Source organism: Nothobranchius furzeri, chromosome 12, assembly GCF_043380555.1.
Source record: "Nothobranchius furzeri strain GRZ-AD chromosome 12, NfurGRZ-RIMD1, whole genome shotgun sequence".
NCBI lineage: Eukaryota > Metazoa > Chordata > Actinopteri > Cyprinodontiformes > Nothobranchiidae > Nothobranchius > Nothobranchius furzeri.
The window spans coordinates 6,448,880-6,467,850 of record NC_091752.1 but is presented as its reverse complement, the minus strand read 5'-3'; the positions used below and the strand labels follow the sequence as shown (position 1 = coordinate 6,467,850).

Sequence of the window (18,971 nt, the reverse complement as noted above, 5' to 3'; positions counted from 1 at the left end):
GCCTAAAGGGACAAACGGGCCTCTTTACTTCTTCATAGCTGTCAGGATGCTTTAGCATTTTTTTGCTAAATAAAAACCTCGCTCTATTGTTCCGGTAAAATGCCTGCCGTGATCATGTCTTGCTGTTATGACCGTAAACAAATTAAAACATCTAAGCCTTTCCAAACCAAATGAGGGATTTAATTATAACCCTGAGAATGATTCAGGCCACAGATGATCGATCTTCTGTTGTGAAAGATCAGTCTGTGCTATTTAGAAGAACTATTTTACACTGATTTTGCATCTTCGCCTCCTTCATTTCCTTATTTTTTATGTACACGTAATATGTGAAGCAGCTTTTTTTTAAATAATATAAACAAATAGGTAAAACTTTGCATCACTTTGGTTACGGGATTAAAAAATGGTTAATTTCTTACTCCCCTGAAATGAAGTTATCACTGCTCAACGATAATGAGTTGATGCTGCTGCCAGACTGCTGTCAAGTCCCATCACAGCTCTGGCAAGAAACGAGGAGCCGGGGAGGGGAGAACCTGAGCTCAGGCTAAAACCAATCCACCGGTGCTGTAAGAGGCTTTGGAAAGAACAGTGAAGGTGGCGCTCACAAGAGCATTTTTCACCCGTTCGTATTTGAACAAAGATGGGGATGGGAAGGAGTTCTGTTGCTATAGACCAAAGTGCTTTAAGTATCGGACATATTGGACCATGTATGTAACACCAATTCAATTACTGGTGCACATAAAGCTCCTTGTGTGGAGAGGCTCTACCTGGTGGGTAAAGGTGGGTAGGAGATGTTTTTCTGGAGCATTTTTTTGCACTTCACAAACCAAAGTAAAAAAAAAAAATAAATAAATAAAAGAGAAAAATAGTAAAAATCTCTGACAGGTACAAAAAAACACCCAATCATTTAGATGGGGACATTCTAAATGATTGGATCCTGATCCATCAATCAAACTGTTCTTCTGGACATTAGGGTGTCACTTAAAAATGAAAGTCTGAATTACACATATCTCACCCTCTAGATCTGTTTTGTTGGTGATAAAATGGACCCAGAAAAATTTTCACTTAAAAATATCATTATTTACAGGTAGCCCAAAGCCTTTGTTAGCACTGTAAGCTTGCATTGCACGGTAAATTATGCCACATGATGACCACGATTTTACAGGTACCCATCTTGCTAGCCACATCAACGTCTTACTTATTTATAAACTGACAGTGATAGAGTGATCCCTCGCTACTTTGCGGTTCGTTTATCGCGGATTCACGACTTCGTGGATTTTTTCTTTGGAGCCTTACCTAAGGGAAATTTGCCGATTCGCGGTATTTTTCACCGATTCGCGGTATTTTTCTATGCGAAATATCAAGAAATTCCTGTTTTTTCATCAATTTCATCATAAAATGCACTTGCTGTAATAAAACTATAAAAAAAACCAAGTAAATTTTTTTTCTTGAGTTTTACCCACAAAAAGAGAATGTGATCGTACGATAATTCAATATAGTACTGTACTGTAAATATGGTGTCCCTACTTCGCGGATTTTCACCTATTGCGGCCAGGTCTGGAACGCATCTACCGCAATAAACCAGGGATCACTGTATTTAGCTATTCTATGGAAGTTAATTATTCTATGTGTGGCATCCTTAACATTTAACATTTAATAGTTAATTAGTTCCCTCATCCAATCTTTTTCAGAGAAACCTGTTTGTTATTCTTTCAAACCTCACCCATTTTTAGACACAAAATTTGGCCAATACTTATTTGCACCAATAGGTGGTATCATATTCGTTGGTGAAGTTCCTTCGCGAGGAGTGAGTATCATGGCTCCAGGATCTATACATCATGCAAGGTGGATGTCAAAGGTTCTGTATGCTTTGAAGATATGGCTGTTTTGTGAAGAATTCAAGCTGAAAGCAAGGGAGCAGACAGGTCTAAGAGACCTTGCAGTTTTTGCAGTGAGAGTATACCTGAAGACTTGGATAACAGCCCCTTCAGCCATTTCTGCTCCTCTCAATGATCTACAGCTGATTAGGGCTGTCACGGTAACCACAAAAATGAAATATCGCAATATGAAGAAGCCCACCGCGCTGCATCATGGGCCACCGCGATTACTGAACATGATTCAACTCAATGATGCATGTTGAGAAGGATGGCTGCACTGGTATCAAAACGAAACGTTACTTCGCTCCTTTGGGAGCACTTTGGTTTTCAGTACGTCAGCTGCTGCGCAGCCAGAGTCCTTGGCCGAGACGGAGCTGCCACCAGCGGCAAAAAAATAATAATAAACGCTCGGAGACCTGCTGAAGTCCCGGACAAGCACTGCTTCTGCAACTGTCCCGAAGAGAGTTTGAGCTGAGCTGGAGCTCACTCGCTACCTGCAGGAGGAATGCATCCACCCTAAGGAAACCCCCCCCGACATGGTGGAGCAACAACAACCGGGAGAGATTCCCTTTGCTCGCCAGTCGCACGCAAGTACGTGTGCGTTAGTGCAACGAGTGCACCATCCGAGAGGGTTTTCAGTGTTGCTGGAAATGTTGCCATCCCTCTCAGATCCTCTCTCAAACCGTATGTGGTTAACATGCTGGTTTTCCTTGTGGGCAACAAGGACGTGACCGAGCTATAAATCACCGTCATTCGTGTGTGTGTGAAAGTGAAAGTGAAATGATAGTGCCCCGCGCCCGGTACATGTGATTTTTTATGCTTGATTTTAAACAACTAAACAAAATGGGGACTTGTTTCTTATTTGTTAGATGCTGCAGCCAAATTTGCATTTAAAAGTTTATCCTTCTCCTGAATTTTGTTGTTTTTAAGTTCAGTCGGACTCCGACTGTCGGAGAAACAAACGTTACTGCGATCTGTGTTGTTACTGCCCTTTGATCTGCATTCAGTAAAGTGTTACAAAAGAAGGCACGGCAATTTTTAACCTTTTTTAAATGTGTAAACATTATGTTTAGATAGTACTGCAATAAAAAAACAGTGCTGCAATAATATCGCACACCGCAATATTAAGCCACCCTGAATCACCGCAGGGGGAATTCCTCAACCGCGACAGCCCTACAGCTGATGAACAGTCTCCTTGAATATTCATCCATCAATCAAGCTATATCAACAGCAACAGCAAAGAAACTGTCTTCCCATCTGAGGTATTTATCGCAAGACCTTGTGGGTTTGTCTCTGTTTGATGACCGAGTCGTCTCCTCAACAAAGAGTGATGGTTGCGGCTATGCAGAAGAAAGGTAAAGACAAACCATCAAAGCGAGCAGAAATTAACCTCGAGGAACTCCGGACAATCACTCTAGATCAGCGTGTAACTAGCAACTCGATGAATCTGTTTCATTGCCTCAAACTGCCATCAGATTTCTTGACCACTGATGCAGATATCTGGCCATCACAAGAAGGATACATCGTTGGGAAACGTCACCTTTCAACACTGAAAGTTGTCAATGACACTGCAGAGAGGGGAGTAGCACTCATCCAAGAATATAAGACACTCACTAGTAGGGTTGTCACAGTAACCGGTGTAGCGGTAAACCTCGGTAAAAGAAGTTGACAATAATAATAACCGTCTTGTTTTTTAAAAAACTATATTATCTCGGTGGATTTCCGTGGCTGCGGCGTAGGCGCGGTGACCCTTACCAGCCACCGTATCATCTGCTGAAGTTGCCGGCGGCACAGGCGCACTTTGTTGTTTACGACCAAAACTTTCTTGAAGCTAAAGCTGAAATAATGGCCAAAGGAGGAGACGGCAGCGCTCAGGAGGACATTTATTATCCCTCAAAGAAGACAAAGTGGGAAGTACGGGCATCTTTTGGATATCTGAAGAATGCCGAGGGACAGCTGATAGAAGACGGCTATCCTGTTTGCAGCACGTGCAGAAAAAGTGTCTGTGAAAGGCAGCAACGCTTCAAATCTCATGACACATCTGCGTGACCATCACCCACAACTCTACAGTCAACGCAAGGCAAGCTAACGTTAGCGTTTTAGCTAAAATGCGTGATCCGAGGATTTGGGTTGAGGGAGAACGCAACGAGTCGCTATATAAAGCAGCCGCAGCGCCGCTACCTGCATATAAACCGTGTCGCGGACACCGCCATGTTGAAATGACGCTATGCATTACGGGGCTCCCAGGGGCAGATAAGAGTTGGTCTCTCTCCGTTAATAATTATGAATTTAACAACGATTACTGCCTGATGACATGTTCCCACATCTGCAAAGCTCACAGGAAGGACACAAACCGAGGACGATATTTTCCTGATATAGGGTTTATTACTCAAGTAAGGGTAAAAAAGTATCTGATTAGAAGGCTACTTGAGTACTGAGTATCATCTGATCTAATATTTTTTAAATGATGACATCAAACAGACATAAAATAAAAAGTTATGGGCAAATATTGGTATTTTAAAGACTAAAGGGGAAAAATGTAAACAAATAAACAGCATAATTAAAAAAACACATTTTAGGCAAAATTTAGACACAAACTGAGGACAAAGTTTCCTGACATACAGGGTTTGTTTAATTGTGTGAAAATTTAGCACGTTTAAAAAAATACCTCGATAATACCGAAAACCGTGGTCATTTTGGTCACAATAACCGTGAGGTTAAATTTTCACACCGTGACAACCCTACTCACTAGGGATGAAGATGACCTGCAGTTTCTCTTGCAGGTCGTTTCTGATCATCGTCGGCTACATCCAAGCACAAGGAAGACTGAACTATAACTGGTGACAAATGACAATGATCACTGAACTCGTGTACTTGCTGTACTGTGACTGTGACTATTTGATCATCAAACTGTGGCTATTTTCTAATAAATGAAACACTATTAAATTGTCTATCTTTGTTCTATGTTGTTGAGCAAAATCATTTCGTCTAATCGGTTAATAAAATGTGTATAGCGTCACCAGTTTTGCTATATCAACCAAATGCAGTTGGGCGACCTGTAAATATTACATGATCTTGAAATAATTTGACACACGATAATCTTGGACCAAATGGAACAGATCTGAAGGGTGAGAGTAAGGAAATTATGAATTTTTTTTAAATCATGGTACCTAAGTGACACCCTATTGCACATTCTTGACTCAAAGCACCTGAACAGGTAGTGAAGCCAGAGCTGGGCAGGCATACTAAATTGTTATATGGTTATGTAGCCTGACCGGGGGTAGTTGATGGCAGGGTATCTGCAGGTGTAAGGGAGCCAAATTTAAGACTTTTTAAGACCTTTTTTAAGGCCACTTAGACCAAATTTAAGCTATTTTTATAATTAAATGTAAGCTTTATTTTCCAGCTATTGCCTGGAACCGGTGCTAACCGCGTCGCAAACATGGGATTAGCCATCCAGTTACCATCGAACTTGCACTTCCCCATGGCGCAAGCTCCCACTAGTTTAACCAGCTAATGTGCTCATCTAAAAGTAGTCCCATTTCACAAGCAACTGAATGTGTACGGTTCTGCTTACGCCAACATCATACACAAAAAATGCTGAAGACTAACTAGAAATTCATGAAAATTTCATAGAAATAAAAGAATCTTGTTTATTGGGTCTTTGGTAATTTAAGACCTTTGGAAACTGTATTTAAGGATTATTTGTCATTTTTAAGGATTTTTAAGGCCTTAAATTTGGAAAAGCTAATTTAAGACTTTTTAAGGACCCGCGGATACCCTGTGATGGGGTTTGCAGAGCAATATCAGAAAACAATAGATCACCTAGCCCTACCTGGTGGTATTTCAGTCCTAGCTTCATCACTACTCATTCAGCTATATAAGAATCAGACCTTTAAGGGGATTGTTTTCACCTCAAGACTAACTTTTGTTGACATTCAGTTGTCCGCAGCAGTCAGACTCATTTTAAATCAGGAAACAAGATATCAGGTTGAAGCCTCATAGTAGCTCCACACTATTCGCCCCCAACTTCCCTCTGAACGCCGTCCTCAGGTCCAACACTCAAACCCAAAACCCCACAAAGCAAACAAGCTTCTATGAACCTTGTGACCCCATAATTTATTATCTGTCTCCAGCTCATTGTTTAGCGGGACAATTCCAAAGTCAGGGTCAGCCTCTTGTCAAAAGCCTTTTACGTCCACGTTTAGATGATGTTTGCCTGAGACGCTCAGCTGGACGTCTTCGTTTACACCACTGTCTCCTGGATAAGCCAACATCTGAGAGTGTTGCTGGTACCGGCTCGTCATTCTCTGAAGTAGGTCCTTCCCCACCTTTCCCTTAACAAATATACACACACCTTTGATTTGCTCCATGTTGAAAATCAGCTCCTCCACCTAAATACTGCCACCGCTTTGCTTTGTCCGTCTTTGGCTTGAGCCATTTCCCCTTTCTAGCCGTTTCACGTTGTCGTGAACCACCTTGATTTTAAAAAGTCCTCTCTGACATCCAGTCAGGGTCTCTAGAGTGTGAGAAGCACCTCCCACAACAGCGGTGCTTCCTTCCTTTCCAACTTGTTTAGGAGACGACAACACATCTCTAAAACAGGTGCAGAGACTCAGACCCATAGGCACCCAAGCAAAAAACATGCTTGTTTGTTTAGAACTATACCATATTGCATAGCGACGTTATGTCACAGTCTATTTTTAGCTACTGTAAAATACACATTAGGTTTTTTCTGGAGTTGTTTTAGTCTTCACTCTGTAGAAGCGACATGTTTTTATTTAGCAGAGTAGCAGCAGTCCCATTTAGTGTGGAAACATTGAAATATTCCACACTGGTGGCTTTAACAAATGTAGGATATGAAGAAATATGCTTTTTTTTAAACTTTCTTAGCTTATCAGATGACTGTTTATTGGTATTTGATAACTGGCCTGCACTTGAGATAGCCCCTGCTAGGGTACAACGGTACATGAAACAGTTTGTTGCTTTGTTAGCCAATCAGAGGAGAGATGTCCAATTATCAGAAAATAAGACTGCCGTCTGCTGCTCCCCTCTCCTCTGGCTTACTTCTATTTCCTGAAACAGGAGCGCCAGAGCTTTTCTCCCACAGAGATCCACTCACGAGACATTCATTTAAACTATACTACTGCAGATTTGTTGAAAAAGCAAGTGAACTTGGTCTTTAAAGACTGACGCCAGAGTGACTTGTTTTATATGGATAGACTAATATGAAAAATGATATTGTGATAAGTCTTTTTTTTATTTATCGTTATCAAAATTTCTGACTCTTATCGAGATCATTTTTCCCGTGTCAATAAATTTGACAATAAAAATTTGAAAGATGTGTGTAGATTGTTAACATTCACGTCCCTTTAAAGGTTGGTTTACGCTTGACGCAACCCGCGAGGTTCGCACGGCTCCGTGCGGCAAAATTGCGTCATGTTAACAACCACGCCCCTCCACCGCTCGGCCCAAACTTTCCGCACCGCGCACTTAGGAAATTTTCTAACCACGCGGACAGTTGAACACGGAAAAACATGGCGGACTGGCAAGAACTAGTATGGCAGAGGTTCGTAAATACAGACATTTGTATGATTCAGCTCTCAAAGATCACCGTGATCAACATGTTGTTAATAATTCTTGGAGAGAAATAGCTCGCACTGTCGGAAAAGACGAGAACGCTGTTAAAAAATGCTGGAATGCCATGTTGTAAACAACAGTAATTTTTACTTCTACTGTGGTGTAGTGTTGGATGCATGTAGAGCTCCATGCTGCCCCCTACAGTTTGGGAGAATATTGGCTCACCGCAGAGACGAGCCGCATGAACCATAAACGCTGCGAGTTGTGAAGCGCGTTCCATCCGCGAGCCGCATCACCGCGCGGAAAGTAAATGTGTCAAGCATAAACCAAGCCTAACTCATTCACTGCCAGCCGTTTCCTGATCGCTAAAGGCCTTCGCTGCCAGCGTTTCTTGCCGTTTTTTAAGAGTCGCGGAACGTTACGCGCTAGGATGATGTCGATGCCAAAACGACCAAAACAAAGCAGAGACTCACCTCTTACATCAGGAAGAATCTGCATGTTTCGAGCGTTATCCGTTCTTTCATAATCCGTGTCGAATTGTGATCGGCAGGCGCTTTTCCGGTTCGCGCCTCACTTTTTTCTACAGGAACGGCCCAAAACGATCTAACACATGGACTTTCTGCTTCCTGATCATATGACGTGTGACGTATGCGGATGAAGATCGGCTTCAGAGCTGAGATGTTTGTTCTCTCGGCGCGGGGGCTCATTCTGATGCCCACGTCGTCAATGGCAGTGAATGAGTTAAGAAGCTGTACCACCTTGAGTCACGTGACAGCCCCATCTAGTGGACAACTTTTGTTTCTGCGTACACTGGTAGTTATAGCCATTTATCAATATCGAGGTGAAATCCTCAATATATCGTGTTAGACTTTATGCCACATCACCCAGCCCTTTGATCAAGAGCAGATTGTTGTATTTGATAGTAAAATATGTTTTAGATATGTATTAATGTGTGTGTGTGTGTGTGGGGGGGGGGGGGTCCTCCTATTGCAGCTCTACTGAAAAACTCTCCCGACAACAAAACAAAGGCCGACACGGCCCTACTTCTTTGTGTTGACGGCCCTGAAACAAAGCAGTTCAACTTTGATGTGGCGTGGTTTTCTCCCTCTGCGGAGGATCACACTGCAGCTCTGTGTCTTTTTAACCACAATTATGCAAGCGTGGGGGCTACATTTTATGCTAAATTACTTTGAAACCACTTGATCCTCGATGCCCACCAAAGCAGTTAGTTACAAAACTTCAGGCGGCGCATTCAGGGACATGCACACTTCAAAGGTAGGAAACTCTTACCTGGAGAATTATTTAACAGTTGGCTTGAAAAGGAATGTGCCCTTCATTAAAAAGCAAAGCCAAAAGTCCTTTAGACGCTGCAGCACTTCAAAACTAAGGGGAGGGCTTTTCTATTAACTCAATGGAAAAAGGCTGCGGGACTGAAAGGTGGATATCTGCATGGGTTTGTTCCTCTCTGTCTTTGCAGCAAAAAATGGCCACAGATCCATTAGCCCGATTTGTCACAGCAGGAGCGCCTCAAAGATCTCTTATCGAGTGAACGTACCTCTCGAGTGGCGAGCCTGTCGCTCATCTCCTCCGCGTGTGCGATGTCCCCCTCAGCTATGGCCTGCTCTATGCTCTTTTCTAGGCCGGACTGCGAGAGACGGAGGAGAAAAAAATGAGATATTCGTTTTTCAAGGAAGCAGGAGGAAGAAAAAAAATCAAAGAGTAACTTTAAAAGTCCCTGGGGTCTTATTTTTAATATAACATCCATTTACCACAAATATGTAGATTTTGCTTCACAAATGAAAATATCTTTTATTGGATATTAGCGAGGAAATCTCAGGAATGCTACAGGAGATCACTGAATATCACCGTAATTCTTTAATTGCACATTTCCGTTGCAAGCCCAGGAAAGAAGGAGGGGTGCCGACTAGTTCCTGGTTACTGATGCAGGAAAAGACAACAAACACAGATTTTCTTACTTTTTAATTTTTCATTAAATGACTCAAAAACAGGCTTTGGTTGGTACCTTTATTTAAAATCTCCTAAAGCACAGAGGATCTTTTTCTTTGGGTGAGGGTAGGGTGGGTTAGGGGCCATAGCTCCTTTGATAAAACACCTGAATCCTCACCTGAGATCTCTTTCTGAAAACCACGAGGAGGTACGGGGAGGCTGAGGTCATTCTGGACCTGCGTTGGTTCTGGGAGCAGCTCGGTTGGGGGTTCTACAACAACATATACGGGGTGTAACAGCACGTGGACTCATACTCAGATTCTTCTGTACGTAATGTTCGAGTTCCCACACAGAAGTGAAATTTCGTTGCACTCTAGCCACCGACACGTGGCTGTGTCCACATTCAGGAGCTGAATCCTTTGAAGGACCCGACCTACGCTCCACGTCAGTACTGCACAGCAGGCCAGGAAGACTTTTAGTGAACGGCTGTGACTGGACGGTCTTCAGATTCATTTCCTCTCTTACATCGACGCAACTCCTGTTGCCTAGCAACCATGACGGCGCTAAACACTGGTTACTACTCTTAGCAGCAGTACGGGACGCACCATACGAGCTGCCCCGTCCCTAGCAACAGTGTGTTTTCTGCAGCTGGAGACATTATTTTAGCTCCCAATGGCTCAAGAAAATGATATAATCTTTTACAGGGTGAACGAAGTCGCTCAGCCCCCTCCGCCCTTTGTGAGCACCCCTTCAGCCTCTCCGGACCTCTCTGAAGTCTCACAAAGTCACACTTTATGATGTTTACACCTCAGGACTAACGCGCTACACCTGAGTAGCATTTATTGTAACGTGTTTATCGTGGAGCCTCAGATGAAGCTAAAGAAACAAGAAGAACGTTCGACAACAGGAGTCTAATTAGAGTCAACCTGGGGAGATTTCTGACTGGTGAAAGCCCAGAGACGTGATTCCTGCATGCTTTAGATCGTGAACACAGCTGATTTGATTGATTCAGTGACGAACCTCTCCTGTTGAAACTAGTGAAGGCTGAGAAGACTTTTGAGCAGATAAAGGTGTTAAAAACACGAGGAGGAGAGTTTCAGGTTTGTTTCTACCACAGTGATTTAAAATGGACACCAGGGGGTGCTAAAAGTAAGCCAAAAGTGTGAAGTTCTCCTTTTAAGGTTGACTATGGAACACAGACAGTCTGGAAACTCTGGTGTTCAGAGGTGGTATCGCAACAGCTTAACTAGTTTCCCAGCCGTTGGGATGCTGGTTGACTTCTGACACGTTCCAGCACCACGTTCAGGATAAGGACTCATCTCTACTAATAGGTTTATTTTACAACAGTATTTACCGTTAGAACATCTTCTGGCCTCAGACTCAGTTGCTTGACTTGTCAAGTCTGCCATTTTACACAGTAGAAGAAGACGATCTTTTATATAGCGCCTCTCAAGCAAAAAATCACGAGGCACTTCACAAAAACAAACAAACAAAAAAAAAAGAACATATATGTTAAAAATATGTTTAAAGGGAGAAAAGAAAAATAATGTAAGGAAAGGAAGAGAGAAAATAAATAGGAAAGAAGAAAATCAGTTTATGCCGGGAAAGGCGGGATGAGAACAGAAAAGTAGAGGGAGGTGATGAAGGTCACACAAAGCCTGAACAGGTGAGTTTAAAGGAGACCACTGAGTCCACTGATCTCAGGCTCAGGGGGAGAGAGCTCCAGAGTCTGGGGGCCACAGCAGCAGATGATCTGTCACCTTTGGTCTTTAGCCTGGTGCTGCACAACCAGTAGGCTTTGGTCACTGGACCTCAGGGACCTGCTGGGGGTGTAGGGACTAAGAAGATCACCAATGTAAGATGGTGCTTGTCCATGTAAGGCCCTATAGACCAGAACCAGGATCTTGAAATGAACCCTGAAGTTGACTGGCAGCCAGTGAAGCTGGAGGAGAAGCGGGGTGATGTGGGTGTGTTTGGAGGACTTGGTCAGAAGCCGAGCACAGACGGTTCAGGGAGGTTCTGCTCACAGTCAGACAGTCTGGTCTCCTTTAAGAAGCCGCTGAAGACTCACCTGTTCAGGCTTTGTGTGACCTTCATCACCACTCTCTCCTTTTTCTGCTCTTATCCCGCCTTTCCCGGGATCCACTGATTTCCCCCTGTCCTATTCTTCATCATTCATCATCATCCTTTATTTCTATAGCACCTTCCAACACCTTTGTACTAGCCCAAGGGCCTGTATACTTTCACAATAAAAAAAAATGAAGCAAACGCAAAGAATATAAAAAATTTACACTCAAGACAATAAAAAATTCTAATAAGTCATAATAAAAGTGAACTTAAATACAAATTCTAAACAATAAAAGAATAAAATCACAATTAAACCAAGTCTGACTTGTGACTCAATGGGTAAAGGCCAATTGTAAAAGTGTGTCTTTAAACCAGACTTAAGACCAGAGGGATGGTGCCTGCCTCATTCATTTTCTCTCCCTTTTAATCACTTTTGTTCTCACTTTAAACATATTTTCAACATTTTTGGCTTCTTTTTCATATTTGAATTTTCGGTTTTTGTGAACCGCCTCGTGACTTTTATCTTGAGAGGCGCTATAGAAAAGATCATTGTCTTTATTTCTTTCTTAAGCTTGGTTTATGCTTGACGCATTCACTTTCCGCGCGGTGATGCGGCTCGCGGATGGAACGCGCTTCACAACTCGCAGCGTTTATGGATCATGCGGCTTGTCTCTGCGGTGAGCCAATATTCTCCCAAACTGCAGGGGGCAGCATGGAGCTCTACAGCATGCATCCAACACTACACCATAGTAGAAGTAGAAATTACTGTTTACAACATGGTATTTCAGCATTTTTTAACAGCGTTCTCGTCTTTTCCGACAGTGCGAGCTATTTCTCTCCAAGAATTATTAACAACATGTTGATCACGGTGATCTCTGAGAGCTGAATCATACAAATGTCTGTATTTACGAACCTCTGCCGTGCCGGTCCGCCATGTTTTTCCGCGTCCGACCGTCCGCGTGGTTAGAAATTTTCCGAGGTGCGCGTTGCGGAAATCTTGGGCCGTGCGGAGACGCGGTGGAGGGGAGTGGTTGTTAAAATGACGCAAAATGACGCAAATTTTCCGCGCGGAGCCGTGCGGACCTCGCGGACGCGTCAAGCATAAACCAACCTTAATGTCAGTTTCCTTAAAAGTAAACACTCTGATGCTAAAATATAGTTGAATTTTATTATTTTATTGCATGCATTCTCATTTTATCTACAAAAATTTGTCTTGTGAATTCACTGCAAGCAAAGTTTTATTTGAAATGCCTTTAAAGGTTTGCCCGTTAACTTTCTGCCCTCACTGTACCCAAAATGATCCGAAATCCAAGATACATACCAAATCAGACACTTTATACACACACACACACACGTGCACACACACACACACACACACACACACACACACACACACACACACACACACACACACACACACACACTTATGATTTGTTTGAGGCGAGTGAAGAAAAGCTGGTCGTAACTGAATTAGGACAGCTGTCGTGTGTATAACTCTTGCCAGATTTAAAATAATACTTTAGTTATGAAGATCTGCTGTTTGAGAAAATCATTATTATGTCCATGTGGCCAAGTTCTGTGTGATTTAGCTTGTTAATCATTTCTTTTATTCCTTTATTGTACGAATTAAAATAAGGCAACCATCAGCGAAAACTCCATTTTATGCTGCTCTCAGATAAATTAAGCACAAAATACTACAAAAATAACCATTAAAGGCATTTGAAATTGAAATAAGAACAGTTCCCAATCACGAGGTCAGTTTTAATGCTGCTCAGGCTCGCACACACTTTCCTTCATTTGCAATTTGCAAGCCTTTGCATAAAAGGTTCATTCATTACTAAGTGCATTAAAAGAAAGTTTAATTTTCATTTTAATAATGAATTCTACAAAAACTAATAAGCCATGCCTATCAGTTACATAACTATTCATTTAAATGTTTCTGCTTCGGTTTGAGGCCTCACAAAGAACATGCCTTCTTTTAGATTATGAGAGGGGGGGGGGGGGGTGTTCCAGTGAAAAAGCCACATCTCAGTCTAATCTTAACCACATTAGAAAGGAGATCCATCCTAATCTTATCACTAAACGCTGCTGAGCATAATCTCTAATATTCTTCCCTCTGTCAGGTGAAAGAGTTCCTCTAATCCACGTCGTATCACGTGAAAACAATGTGAAGATACCAGACAGGAAAGAAAGGAGAGGTGTCAAACAGCCACAACATGCACAGGATTTAGCATCGGGAGATAAGGGGGGGCGGGAGTCGGTGTTACCTTCAGCGGGGGTGTGGAGGAGGCGGGGGGAAGAAATCGATCATTCACACCGAAGTACTGCTTCAGCTCATCCCAGCGCTCGTCTGGGTCATCGTGGTGCTCTCTGACGACAATAACCAGATAACGGTGTTAAAACTACTTACAGCTGACTTTTACGCTAAATTAAATCTATTTCAACAGTAAAACAAATTTTTTGTCATCAGGATGTCACCGTGAGTGACAGGTTTAGATTTGATGCTCAACAATTATGCTTAACATTCCTTTTGTGCAAATTTTATAATTAATGATCTTTTTTTTGTAGACAGCTTCTTGAATAGCCTCAGTTTGGAGAAGTGGTTAATTTCCTATAAAGCCATTTTTACGAGCCACACAGTGCCGGCAAATCAGCGTATTATTACCGCAACGGTGTGTGTGATAAACACTCCATGCCGGCATGGCGATGTGCAAATTTTGCGACATTTGTTTGGTAGTAATAATGCTGTAATTACCTTATAAATGGCAATTACGCCTTGGTGCAACAGGGGGAGATGTCATGATCAGATGGGGAGTTGCTGCCAAGCTCCTGCAGCAACTTTATTGAAAATGAAAGTGAAAATGGGTCGTATGTTTCAGTTTTAGAAACGGAATCAGCTGAGATGATAATCTGGAGCAATGCAGCGCTCCAGGAGCTTTTCTCCGTCAGAGCTGGATGTCAGATCACCAGAGATTGCACAGGTACTGTGGAGGACAGACACCTTTAGGAGCGGCTTGTAAATAAAAACTTTTGAGCGTGGCTTCGATCTCAATAAAAAGCAAATTATGTCCAAGAGAAACACAAGTTCACGGCAGTGCAGAGACCGCCCCCCTACCTCTTCATACCGCCATCGCAAAGGACAAGACTGCACAACATTACTGCCGCAGTCTGACCACTTATTTATGGTAAATGGCCTGTATTTGATATAGTGCCTTCTAGAGTCCTGGAACCCCCCAAGGCGCTTTACAACACAACCAGTCATTCACCCATTCACGCACACATTCACACACTGGTGGGGATGAGCTACGATGTAGCCACAGCTGCCCTGGGGTGCACTGACAGAGGCGAGGCTGTTGAGCACTGGCGCCACCGGTCCCTCCGACCACCACCAGCAGGCAATGTGGGTTAAGTGTCTTGCCCAAGGACACAACGACAGCGACAGACTGAGCGGGGCTCGAACCTGCAACCTTCCGATTACGGGGCGAGCACTTAGCTCCTATGCCACCATCGCCCGCACCCCTATGACCTAAGCCTCCCTCATGTCGCTTCAGCATTGCGGCAAATTGACGGCATTGTTTAGTGAAAACAGCTTAAGACTGATAGGCTAATGGCTAGTCTAGGATCAGCCCGGTGTTACTGCTCTTTTAAAACATATTCAATGCCAAAAAATTTCACAACTTGTGCAACGTTATTTTATGGCCAAATTCACTTATTAACATCTAAAATTTCACGCTACACATTTATTTTTACATGCAACCGTGTGGTTATTTATGACATCACCAGCACCACTTGATGCACCCAGGTTTGGCAGGAATATTTAAAGTTCAGAGAGGGTAAGGACAAAGATTATAACACAAACACAATAGTGAGCTTGTGGTTGTATATCATCCTAATAGTTATTTGGGACAGCCACAATCTTTTATTTATTTATTTATTTTGTGTAAGTAGCAACAGAAATGTGTCATCCCGATGCTTCTGATGTGATTAAATGACAACACCACTTGGCTTCATATACAAAAGTCATGAATATTAATATAGAAATATTTATTAACATTAGTTTATTTGTGAGACCTAAAAATGTTGTTTTGGTTTTGATTTACTGACACGACACTAGTCTTTTCAAAGAACAACATGCTAAATGTGGTCATTTTGTAAAGAAAGGTGTTTGATTTCCTCATAATGGTTACTAAATAAACTCTTTTACTAATAAACATGCAGAAGTGGCTCTCTAACTTTCATCCATCATTTCGGTAATGGGAACAACTAAAAACTGTTTTTAAAACAAAGTTTTACTTTAAAACTAACAGATTTTTTTCAGCTTCCTCTCTAATGTTGCTCTTTATTTACGGGGCTTTCTGACATACCAGAAACATTTTTTTCAACACATTTGAGGTAAACGGCAGACCTTTTAGAACTGACTGAATACCAAAACCTCAAAGGTTTATGTTGGGTCAGCTTAAGCACATTGTTCTTACATCGAGGAAAAAACACTGAAATATAAACCCAACACGGATAAAAATGCTAATAAAGTTTAGGTGATCTGAGGAAAATTCACTCATAAATAACGTGATGTTTATATAACATAAAGACAGAGCCCGATGCTTTGTTTATTTCATGGTGTGTTACTTGTTTTGCTTTAGTTCTTATTTGATCGTTTTTGTTTTGCCTAAACGAAGACAACAAAACTAAATAATTTTAAGGCTACCTAAGCTGTATTTAACACACAAACATGCAGGGAAACGTTGTTTTATCTAGATATCAGAAGATAGAAATAATTTCTGAATAAAAAGGTTTTTTTTTTTTTTGCAGAAGCAATGGTGGAAATGGCTTTCAGCCATGGTGGTTGCACGCAGACCCATGTGCTATTTGTAAGGTTTATATTGAGATATTTGCTATTATAACTCATTTCCTTACTTGCATGGGTCATTTAGTTGCTTATATATAAAAACAACGATAAGAACTTCTGTACCCAGTGTCTGCAGGTTCCTCGCACTTTCTGCCTGCGAATTCAATAAAACACAAATCAAGTTCAGTTAAAAACCTGCTATAAAGAATCTTTCAAGAGACAATAAAGATGATCTCACTGCTGTTACCTCTCTTTCGTCGTCTTCTCCTTTTCTGGGGGACTTCCATAGCCTTAATTTCATCTTTCTTTTTACGGAGCTCCTGGAATTTCTTTAGCACAAACATTTAATGATGAATAACAGAATATTTAAGCTATTTCTGCTCTTGGCTGTTATGTTTTCTTCTACTGCTAATAAACAGAATGGATGCTAGCTAGCTGGCTAGCTCATTACCTGCCACGCTCCCTGAGATACGCCTGGCATTTTGCATGTCGGAGAGTCATCGTCAGCGCCAAAGTGAGGCGAGCGTGCGTCCACCACAGGCATTGTATTTGTTGAATGTTCACCAAACTCTTTTTCTTCATCGTCTCCCTTGACAACACCATCTTCTAGCTCGGCGTCTGAACTCAGATCGTCTTCGGTTAAATCTTTCGGCAGAAGCCCACTGTACATCCTGAGTCAATTGTGTGCACAGATATAATTTATTGTTTACTTAGGTAAAAGTTCCATATATATATACGAAACTACGAGAAATAAACAAGTTAAATGGTCGTTCGGGGTTTTCATTTCCGGGTAAACACGGTGACGTTTATTGTTGTAAAGCGCTCATTGGCTCATCATTAGCGGAGGTGTCGGTGTCGTCCAATCAGAGTTGTATCAGAACTAGCTAAAACTAGCTCAAACAAAAGCTGTCGTCCGCCGATTTCGAAGTTTTGCTGCTTTTCTTTGTTTTGTTGAGCTGAAAGCGAGTTGCAACTTGTCCTTACACCCTGCTAATCACCATGGTAACCGTGTCCCTGAACTCAACATCTGCGAAGCAGCAGGTGATGGTGAGTTCAAGTACTGGTTTGAATGTTTGTAAAAAAGCACAACCTGCTCACTTTTTATTTATAAATCTCAGGCAGAAAATCTGGCTAAAACAGCGTTTATAGATCGTTTTATGTCACTTTTTCCCAGTAATGTAAATTTTAAAAAATCTGCTCCCATCTTAAAACACATACATCAAGTGTTTGCATCTGAAACCGTCTTAACAGATAAAGTCAGTAAATTATTTTTAGAAAGTTTATGAAATACAGCGATGGAAGTTCGAAAAACACATTACTTCCACCTCAACTTAATAATTTTATTTATTTGTAATTTTTGTTACTTCAAATTAGATTATCATCAAGTTTGACCAACACAATGATTATGTAGAAATGTTTCATATTAAATATAGAAAAAAGTATATAGTAAAACAACAACAACAATAATAATAATAATAATAATAATAATAATAATAATAATAATAATGAGAAAATGAATAAGTAGATAAAAAGATTAGGGTTGCCATTTATGATTATTATAAAGTATTGATCTAAAATGAGCTTGTATGTTTTTATATTTTTCTATAATTGATAGGAAATCCATAACTTTTGTATTTTGATAACGAAACATTTTCGATGTAGAGCCCAGCCCGAGTCTGCACACAACAGAATATGTAATAAATACAACATTCAACTGAAATATCTCAGTAAAGAAACAGTGGAACAAATTGTAACGAGTCTCTATGAAGCTTTCTGTCTCAACAATCGACATATATTTAGGTCTCAACCTAAACACCCGATTTACATTTTTATCAACCTTCATCTCATGTTTTAGTTGAAGTAATTTAGCACGACTTGAGACAAGTGGAAGTTGATTTTGTCCTCCTGTACAACAGGAAGTAACACCAGAAGTGTCCTGACAGCACACCTGAAGTAAACTGGGTTAGAGAAGAAAGCCTGGTTTTGTTGAACCCACTCCCTCACAGCTTCCCACTGGTCTTTAGTAAAAATGAGCTCAGAACAAACACCTCAAAGTCCTTGAATGGCATCCACGTTAAAAATTTGATCCTGAATTGTGAAAAGTGGATAGAAAACTGTTGTGGAGCGTTTCTAATTGAGGTGAGCCATGGCTACCGGTCCGTGAATTACTAGGAATCATTCAAATGTTAACCTATATTTGTGTCATGTTCTGGCTGAGATAAGCCTCCCTTCTATGACCAGTGGTTTGCAATTTACTTAAAGTGCTTTGGGCATAACATTATTATTAGAATAATTAGCATGCAAATCTTGTATAGCCCCTGGCACTGGCACAGGCATCTACTCTTAAATTGCTCTTTCACAGACATTCACATTAGGCCCCTTTTGGTTGCATCTTATTGCAAGGCCCATAATATACATAAATTATAGCCTGTATTGTGTGTGTCATATAAATGCATTATAAGGCGTAAGACCCACAGCAGCCATGTGTAGGATGAGAGGTCGACTGCTGGACTGGACTGTTCGTTTAGCGCTCTGGACTTTTTATCTAACTAGTCAAAGTTTACTGATGAGAAGTCCTAAAATGATGCAGCATCCTGATTCAGTTCTAAAAAGTTAAAAGAAAACAACAATGAAGTTATTAGCATTTATTTTTACTA

The 18,971-nt window shown here is 41.4% G+C and overlaps 1 protein-coding gene across 2 annotated transcripts in view; it reads right to left on the bottom strand.

Annotated features, from left to right (window-relative positions):
- The window catches only part of fam204a (family with sequence similarity 204 member A), a 43,940-nt gene extending 26,820 nt beyond the window's left edge, over positions 1-17,120 (bottom strand). The window contains exons 1-5 of one of the 2 annotated variants that reach the window (XM_015944134.3): positions 16,766-17,120; positions 16,562-16,643; positions 16,438-16,468; positions 13,736-13,838; positions 9,010-9,099 (exon numbers count right to left, since the gene is read on the bottom strand). In XM_015944134.3, coding sequence (XP_015799620.1) covers positions 9,010-9,099; positions 13,736-13,838; positions 16,438-16,468; positions 16,562-16,643; positions 16,766-16,984 — 525 coding nt within the window. In that variant the 5' untranslated portion in view covers positions 16,985-17,120. Of the gene's footprint in view, positions 1-9,009; positions 9,100-13,735; positions 13,839-16,382; positions 16,469-16,561; positions 16,644-16,765 lie in introns of both variants that reach the window. The other variant, XM_054749911.2, reaches the window with a different exon arrangement.
- Between the last annotated feature and the right edge of the window lie 1,851 nt (positions 17,121-18,971).